At 37.0% G+C, this 9,632-nt stretch overlaps 1 protein-coding gene across 1 annotated transcript; it reads right to left on the reverse strand.

Annotated features, from left to right (window-relative positions):
* Nucleotides 1-3,594: 3,594 nt before the first annotated feature.
* LOC135950594 (uncharacterized) lies at nucleotides 3,595-6,099 on the reverse strand. The gene is made up of 3 exons (XM_065500127.1): nucleotides 5,959-6,099; nucleotides 4,955-5,834; nucleotides 3,595-4,184 (listed from the first exon to the last, which is right to left on the reverse strand). The coding sequence occupies exons 1-3, from the start codon at nucleotides 6,097-6,099 to the stop codon at nucleotides 3,595-3,597; spliced, it is 1,611 nt and encodes a 536-aa protein (XP_065356199.1).
* Nucleotides 6,100-9,632: the final 3,533 nt, after the last annotated feature.

The following is a 9,632-nucleotide window of genomic DNA, read 5'->3' on the forward strand; positions in this document are numbered from 1 at the left end:
TAGTTTATTTAATGTTTAAGAGTTTATTTTTTATTAAATGAATTGTATTATAAAGCTAAAAATGCATTAGGAATCATAATTGGAAATTGTGGGTTACAAGGTAATATGGATAAATAGATGAATTTTTGAGTGATACATTTTGGGAATGACTAAAAATTATTATGGACACAGGGTCATTTGACGGTAATGGGTGGGAACAATTTTAGTGTCTTTTGCGATGAAAACATCAATCGCATACTGAATACAAACAAACTTATCTAATCTTTTTTTTAAACCTATTTTTAAACCTATAGTTTGTGGAATGAAATTTTTCAAATATTCTGTTGCCTATGCAATTAGCTTTGATTTTTCAAGAACCACCCCCAAAACCGGCGAGCTTAGCCCTTTTCAAACATTCCACGCATGACCATATCATAAGCAACAACAAGCAATAATGAGACAAGACCGGCAATTTGGTAACAGAAATGGCCCAACGGTGTTGCCTTCGGATAATACCGTAAAGTTTTTTGATATAAGTTAGTTTAGTCCACTACATTTATTTCTGAATTAATTGTGTAGCAAACTATATCCCTAAATTTTTTACATATCTGTCTGTCCTAATTGGGTTATGAATACTTAATTTAGCAGTGATAGATTGTACATTACTCATAATAATCTGAGGTTAGCCCACGTAACAAACGGAATTTGTACGTTAGTCGACTTCAATTATTGAACCGATTTAGACTTATTTGTTTCTAAAGTAGCTTCAATAGAATGGTGTTAGCTTTTATGTAAGTCATGACTAATTGCCTATTTTTGGAGATGATTGTCATTAGCGACATGAAGCTATTTTGAAATTACATACCTTATGTTAATATTTTTCAAATGTTGAAATGAGTTTGTTTGTATTCTTTTTATATTTATCTGTATTACCTTGAAAACGTAGTCCATTTTTTCTAATAGTTATTTCACAGAGAATATTTTATTTTAGAGTATAATTGCTATAAAGTGTTATGTCGCTTAAGAGGTGTAAAACAAGAATCTTAGAAAAAAACGAAGAGATTTTAAGTGACAGTCAGATTGATTTTACGTTCGACGAGGATATAGACAATCAGAATCCATTCGTTAGATGTCCTAGAATAGAGAGAAGTCCCATTGTCACTAGGAATAGAAGTAAGGCAAATAATAATACTACCGAAGTTCCTAATTTTGATATTAGTAAAATGACCGACAATTCTAATCAACAATCGGTAGCTGCGGCATATACCGGCGCTACTAGTGCTGGAAATATGACAAATACTAGCGGGTTGGAAACAATGTTAGAGAGAGTTTTGACATTGAACCACAATTCTTTTATGAATGAAATAAAAAGTTTAAAAAGAACTTTAGTTGGCACTGTAAACAAAGGTCAAAATGATAATCACAATATTAATATTTCGGGGATTTCCCACGATTCTCCCACAAATCATGGTAATGACTCTACACGTTCTGCACCTAATATCTAGTCTAACCCTATCGGTATTTCGATATGATGGTACACAAGATATTCACGATTTTCTTTTTAAAGTAAACACCCTCCGTCGAAGATACAATTACACTGAGGATGAAGTTTTTTTCAAGTTTTCATCTATTCTTAAAAGGAAAGGCAGAAACTTGGTTTTGGTTTTACCTAAAACAGAATCCTACTACAGACTTTTCATGACTTATTGAGGCTATCATCAAGGAGTTTTCTAAAGTTGAAAACGATTGTGATTGTTTCCTTGAAATATTTCCTCGAAAATATCGGGATTTAAAAAATAAAAATGCAAATTAATTTTTGGGGTTTTAAAATAAAATGGGGTTTTATTTAGTTTTTCTTCGGGGGTTTATATTTTTTCTATGTACGTACCGTACGCTTGGGGTTTACAAGAGTAAGTGATATTATAATTACAAAAATGAGAGAAAAAGAAATGAAAAGCGCCAAAGAGTAAAAACATAGAATAACTGACGATCTACACTGTGCGCATAAACATCCCGCCCCATGCTATACTACAAGGAAGGCTGAGGATTCTGCGGGGTAAAAAGAGCTGAAAACAGAGCAAATAAAAATGTACAAAACTGGGTAATTTCTTTTTTCAAAAAACAATTCATTTCATAATGATAAAAAATAAAAAAAAGTGCATATACATATGTATATAAAAATTAAACAATACAACCAGACATCACGTTGATCACAATTGTGGCCGGGGCTTGTTGTTGATTGTGTGGTAGGGGTTGTTGAAGCTGCTGATATGGCAGTGGTTGCTGCTGATACTGCTGAGGTTGTTGCTGTTGACAACATTGTTGTTGCTGGGGTAGGGCACAGCAAAGATGTTGTTGTTGTACTCCGGATTTTTTATGGATGCCACGTTTCTTATTTTTCCTCTTTTTGGAGGACCTTTGATCCTCGGGACCGTCGTTATTCTGAGGTGGTTGCCTTTGGGTTGCAGGGTTGTGCCCTTTTTTAGCCTTATGCCGGTGGAGAAGGGTGTGGTGTTCGGACAAACATTCAATACACCTCTCACGACTGGTGCATTTGTCCTTCATGTGAGAGTGTGCCAGGCAATTGAAGCAATAGCGGTATTTCTTTACCGTCTCCCATCGTTTCCCCACCAACATCTTTCTAAAGGAAGGGCATTTGCGTAAAGCATGCTCGCTTTTGCATAAACGACAGTCCAGAAGGATCTCGTCTCGAGGGGTTTTCGAGTCCTTAGATGTTCCAGGGGCTTCTTCGGGTTTGCGGTGGACTTCAAGGCGGCGATTCACACTTGACATCTTGCTATATGAGTTAAAAAAATAAAAAAAAGGAGAGAAGAAAAAATTAGTCAGTTTCTGACTTTGGCAAGAGAACAAGCTTCACAATGGGCCGGGTAAAAATGCCCGAAGCTGTTCTCACGTCCGCAGAGCGGACCTTACTATCTTGCCCTACATGAGTCTTCTCTATCCTACCTAAGCGCCATTCATTCGGGGGTAAATTATCTTGACGGATCACAACTAAATCTCCTACTTTCAAGTCCCTTTGTGGATATTTCCACTTAGTTCGCCGATGGAGTTCTTTGAGGTATTCCTCTTTCCATCGCAGAGCAAACTGATGATGGAGCACTTTGAGTTCCTGCCATCTATAAGCAATACTCAAAGAAAGATCGGAATGATTGGGTTCAGGGGGTGCCAAAAGAGGCGCTCCAATCAAAAAATGACCAGGTGTTAATGGGACTAAATCAAGGGGATCATCACTCATAGCAGTTAAACTGATGATGGAGCACTTTGAGTTCCTGCCATCTATAAGCAATACTCAAAGAAATATCGGAATGATTGGGTTCAGGGGGTGCCAAAAGAGGCGCTCCAATCAAAAAATGATCAGGTGTTAATGGGACTAAATCAAGGGGATCATCAGTCTTGAGTTTAGGCAAGCTTCAATACGGCTTAACATAGTTGTAAACTCCTAAAATTTAAATTTTTGCATTCCAGCAATTTTGCGAAAATGAGTTTTTACACTCTTAACGCCGGCTTCCCATAAGCCGCCCATATGAGGAGCCCCAGGGGGTATAAAATGCCATTCAACTGGCTGAGAACTATTTCGTACAAGTACTTTTGGCCTCAATTGGAGTAAAAACTGCTTTCGGTCAACTTCCAGTAAATTAGCAGCACCGACAAATGCAGTTCCGTTTCGGTCGACATATCACCGGTTGCCTCTAAATGAATCGCCTTTGTGGCGAAACAAACAAACACGAGAACATAACCTTTTGTTATTCGGCAACCTCTACCAATGTAGGATTTTATGTCGAACGGACCTGCGAAATCTAAACCAGTATGGGTAAACGGTCTCGAAAGAGACGCACGTTCAGGGGGTAAAGGTGCCATAATCTGCTGACCGGTTTTCTTTCGGTAAATTGTACATTCCTTACAATTGAAAATAACTGTACGAATTAGATTCTTTAATTTCGGGGCCCAAAACTCATTTCTAACTAATCTGAGCATTAATGAATGGCCACCATGGGCAGAGCACTTGTAAACATGTTCAACAAACAAACGAGTAAAACGGGCTGCATAAGGCAGAATTTTAGGGTAACGGTCATCGTATGTTAAGCCAGGTGATCGAACTAATCGACCATTGATTCTGACAAAACCATTCGAGTCAATAAACGGGTTCAAAGTGAGTAAATTACTCTTGGAAGATATGGGTTTACCTTTTGAGAGTAAAGAATATTCGAGTATATAATTCTTTTGACTACTAGAACTAATCGATCACGAGTAAATCTCATTTCTGATTGTGTTAAATCTAAAGTGTTGTACAAGCATTTTCGGGTTTTCAAATACTATAAACACCTGAACCAATACGAAATAATTCGCATTGCACGGGGTAAATCTGAAAAACGTTCCAGTATGTCAAATTTTAGTTCAGTCTGAACAGAAAAAGATTGAACTTCTAAATGTAGATGTTCGGTAACGATATTTTGTGGCCAGTATTCTCGCGGTTGTCGTAATAGGGGGGTCATGTATTGTTGTATTTCAAAATACAACACTGTTATACACACGAAAATAGAACATGCTCTAATTTCAAAAATGTCACGAGTAATACACATGTATTTTACATACACAAAGTTTCATATGGATCACACGGTATGTATATGTTTACATGTGGAAAAATGTCCCAATACATGGCACAAAACACAAACAATACATTCCGTCTGACCCCCCTTTAACCACGAGGGACCATGCCACCATAAGGGGTTGTCTACCAAATCTCGAGCAAGAGTTCCACGACTTGCGATATCTGCGGGGTTATCTTTGGAGTCAACATGATACCAATTTTCGTTACCTACTTTCTTTACTATGAGTGAAACTCTGTTCTTGACAAAGGTTGGCCAATGACACGGGGGTTTTTTGAGCCAAGATAAAACTATAGTAGAATCAGTCCACATATAAATCTTTCTCTTGTCTAGATTTAATTGACTACACAAAGATTCTACCATGTTTTCCATCAAAGCCGCTCCACAAAGTTCTAAACGGGGTAATGTTTCAGACTTAACAGGAGCTACCTTCGTCTTTGCAGAGAGTGAATGTGAAGTGATTTCATTCGCCGAAATACTTCGAACATAAAGAGCACAGCCATAAGCCTTTTCTGAAGCATCAGAAAATGCATGAAGTTCAATTTCATGACTCGGGTGAAAATTAACCCATCTTGGAATGTTAATTTTCTCAATATTCGGGTAATCATTTAAAAATGAGCGCCATTGCGCAAGGGTTAAGGTTTTTAAACTTTCATCCCAATCTGTCTTGTCTTTCCATATTTGTTGCATTATAATTTTTGCAACAATAATTTTTGGAGAGAGCCAACCGGCGGGGTCAAATAGCTTAGCTATTTCTGACAAGACAGCACGTTTTGTCACAATATCCCGGCGTGGCTGCGATATGAGTCGGAAGTAGAAACTGTCAGTATCAGCATTCCATCGCAAGCCCAGGGTTTTTGCTGTGCTAGCATCTGCAAATTTTAAGAAGTCTGCATCAAGCAGATTCTCTCGGGGTAAATCTTCTAAGAGACGTATATGATTGGCAGTCCATTTTCGTAAAACGAAACCAGCCGATTCGAGAACATGGGTGAGTTCAATACGTCTCTCAAAAGCGTCTTCTAGCTTATGAGAGCCAGCAAGTACTTCATCGACATACATTTGGGTTTTCAAAATTTGAGATGCTAACGGACTTTGGGATTCACAATCGTTGGCCAATTGTAAAAGAGTTCGAATCGCTAAATACGGTGCACAATTCACTCCGAATGTGACTGTATTTAGCTCATAGTCCTTTATATCAGCTTCGGGATTATTGCGGTAAAAGATCCGCTGAAATTGTGTTTGTTCGGGATGAATTAAAATTTGGCGATACATTTTCTCAATGTCAGCGTTAAAAACGTAACGAAAGAGTCGCCATTGGAGGACCGGGGTATAAAATATTATTAAGGCTTACGCCATTGGAGGATGGGTTTGAGGCGTTAAATACCACACGGAGTTTGGTGGTCAAACTATCGGGTTTAAATACTGCATGATGCGGTAAATAATAACTAGTCGCTTTTGAATCAGAGGGATTAACTGCTTTGATATGTCCCATTTCAAAATACTCGCTAATCACAGTGTCATACTGTGATTTCCATTCGGTGTTCTTTAAAAGTCGAGTTTCATTTCTCATGAACTGGGACAAAGCACAATGTCGAGAATCTCCTAATGTCACTTCATTTTAAAATTCTCGACGAAAAGGGAGTGAAACTACATAGCGACCATCGGGGTTTCTGTAAGTAGTAGTCCGGTAAAGCTCCTCACAAATTTCTTCGCTTTCGGACCATCGTGTCGCTTGTGGAACTCCTTCAAGTTCCCAAAAACGAGCAAGTTGGGCGATCAACTCAACTTTTTTTTTAACTTTTTATATATTTATTGAATCTGCCTTTATCATTAGGCCTTACAATAAGTGATTAAATCTTATAACTAAAATTAAAACTAATTGCTCTCTAAAGAGAGCATTGTTTGATGCATGGACCTCATCTTAGCGGGGTGGTAGATCTCCTCTACAAAGCCTTGATCTGGTTTGGCTCTGTGCGAGAAGCCGAGCAAGCGGATTTGGCTGTGATTACAGTTTCAGTATATATTTATCGCGGACTTTCTTAAACTCATCCTTCACTAGTGGCACTTCCAAGTCCCTGTGGATGTTTTCATTTCTTATGTACCATGGTGCACCCGTCATGGTCCTAAGAATTTTCGACTGGGCCCTCTGTATAAGCTCAATACTGGAATTACTGGCCGTTCCCCACAATTGGATTCCATATGTCCAAATTGGTTTTAAAATGATTTTATACAGGGTGACTTTATAGTCCAGGCTTAACTTTGATTGGTCACTTATTAACCAGTGAAGGCTAGATGCTTTTAACTTCATGTGAAGTCTCTTGGTTTCTATATGACGGCGCCATGTAAGTCTTCTATCTAAGTGAATACCAAGGTATGTAACATAATCGGACTGAGGTATATTAACATTGTTAAGTGTGACAGGTGGACAGCATCCCCTCCTCAGTGTGAACGTAACATGTTTGCTTTTTAACTCATTTACACGTATTCTCCATTTGTTTAACCATGTTTCCACACATCTTAAGTAGCCATCTAGTATACTAGATGCTATATATGGGTTTTCGTGCGAGCTAATAATTGCGGTGTCATCAGCAAATGTAGAAATAGTCAATTCATCGCTCGTAGGCAAATCAGAGGTGTAAATCAAATAGAGGCTAGGTCCAAGAACACTTCCTTGTGGTACTCCTGCTCCAATCCTATATTCTCTTGTCACGTAATCATTGTACTTAACTGTAAATATACGGTCCGATAGATAAGATTCCAATAGTTTATGAGTAGATGGTGGCAGCAAACATTTTATTTTACATACTAGGCCTTTGTGCCATACTTTGTCGAAGTCTTGAGCGACATCCAAAAATAAAGCTGAACAATATTTCTTTAATTCAAAGGATTTTCTTATCTCTCCGGTTATACGATTAACTTGTTCGATTGTTCCGATTATACTTTTCTCATTTAAAAATGGTATGATTTTCTTTTGGAACACTTTTTCGAAGAGTTTCGATAAGCAAGGAAGCAAGCTTATTGGTCTATAGGAGGATGGTACGGTCAAGTCCTTACCTGGCTTTGGTATCATTATTATCTGAGAAGTTTTCCAATTTGTCGGAAAACTCCCCAGTATGCAACATTTCGAGTCAGTTCTTTTTATCGAACTTATTTCGAATTAAAATCGAAAATATGAATTTATTATGATGCTCTATCCAATCTACATTTTTTAGAATATCATATTTTAATATTTTATAGAAATGGCGAATAATGTTCGAGTTTTTTTTTAATGTCAAATTTTATTTTTGCACAAATTGACAAATTCATATACATACATATTATTGTTTTGTCAATTTGTGAGAAAATAAAATTTTATTTCTTAACCTATCAATAACATATTCATAAAAATATAGTTTAACACGAAAAATGGATCAAAGACGTCTTAAAAGAAAAGCGCAGCCAATTATTGATGTTGTTTTTGACAATTCGAATCTCATAATCAGCAAACATCAGAAATATGTGCAGAGTTTATTGCATTTGAAAATGAAAACACATCTAACGCAACATTATTGGATAATAATAATGGTATTGAATATGCATTATTTCAAGAAGAAATTGCTCGATGGTATAAAGTATACGAAATTGTTCATATATTTAATCGAAATCGAATCATTTTAGAACATTTTTAATACCGAAAAATGTATAGTATATCGATAAAAATTAGAATCAGAATAATAAACGATTTTCGACTCTTTATCGCTCTGTACTCTTCTTAGGAAAACACGCACATTCTCGACATTATATCGAAGTCGACATCGATAAAATTTTACGAAAAAATGATCCATTTTCGACATAACTTCGAATCATTTTGCATACTGGGTCCATGTTTAAAGATCGCATTAAATATTGTAGACAGCACAATTATTGCCACAGTCGGTAGGTTTTTAATCATAGTAGGTGTAACAGAATCATTTCCAGGTGATTTTTTTAATATTATATTATCCTTGATTACTTCGTTAATGTCTTCTGGGCTTATATCTAATATGTCATCATTAGATAATGTTGACACAGGTGGCTCTTCAAGTTCAAAAACAGTAGTTGGCGAGTTTGGTTGAAAGACTGTACTTAAGTGATCGGCAAATATTTTAGCTTTTTCCTCCGTGCTGCGAGCCCAGGTACCGTCAGCTTTCCTTAAAGGGCTTTGCCCCTCTGCCGGTGGCTTGATATTTTTCGTTGCCTTCCAAAGGGATAAATTTGTGTGTTTGGTATTTGTTAAGCTTTGAATGTAATTTCTATTTCTGCGATCCTCCTCTAATTGGAGGGCTTTTTTCAGATTTTTACTAGCAGCAGACAGCCTCTGCTTTGCAGCAGGAGATCTACTTTGTTGCCATTCTCTTCTGAGTTTTCTCTTTTCTAAAAGAAGTCGTTCAATATCTGAGTTGGAAATGTGCATATCAGTTTTAGGAAATATTTGACTCTTTGAATGATTTAGAGCCGATACAATTAATGACGTAAAGTCATTGACACCTTTATCTACATCTTCCTCACACTGAATACAAAGATCTGTGTGGATATGACTGCTTATATATTTTTTTATATTTAAGCCAATTTGTTTCAAAGTAATATGTTTCAGTATGAAATTTTGAAATGTTAGTCCTCCCGTAATAAGATACTATAATTGGGGAATGATCAGAAGATAAATCATATGACATTTCTGTAGATATTGAATTTCGATTAATATTTTTTGTTATGGCAAAGACTATGAGATCAGGAATTTTTTTAGGATCAGCAGGCCAGTATGTTGGTTGTCCAGGGGACACAATATCCAGGCCATTGTTGCGATCAACTAATGCTTTATAAAGCTGTCTACCTCTGGGATTCATTAGTCGAGAGCCCCAGTAAGTGTGTTTGGCATTAAAGTCGCCACATGCCAGAAAGCGACCTCCTAGCGTGCTAAATAATTCTTCAAACTTCTCCTTGGTCATTGAAAAGCGTGGTAGGCAATAGATCGCGCTTATATTTAAATCTCCACCAAAGCTTTCCAGA

The sequence above is a fragment of the Calliphora vicina genome, chromosome 2 (assembly GCF_958450345.1).
Source record: "Calliphora vicina chromosome 2, idCalVici1.1, whole genome shotgun sequence".
Lineage (NCBI taxonomy): Eukaryota > Metazoa > Arthropoda > Insecta > Diptera > Calliphoridae > Calliphora > Calliphora vicina.

Coding starts and splice junctions, on each gene's coding strand:
- LOC135950594 (XM_065500127.1), bottom strand. CDS start 6,099: ATGGGACATATCAAAGCAGTTAATCCCTCTGATTCAAAAGCGACTAGT. Junction 5,835..5,958: donor CAAACCCATCCTCCAATGGC/GTAAGCCTTAAT, acceptor ACACAATTTCAG/CGGATCTTTTACCGCAATAA. Junction 4,185..4,954: donor AAACATGGTAGAATCTTTGT/GTAGTCAATTAA, acceptor TACTCTCAAAAG/GTAAACCCATATCTTCCAAG.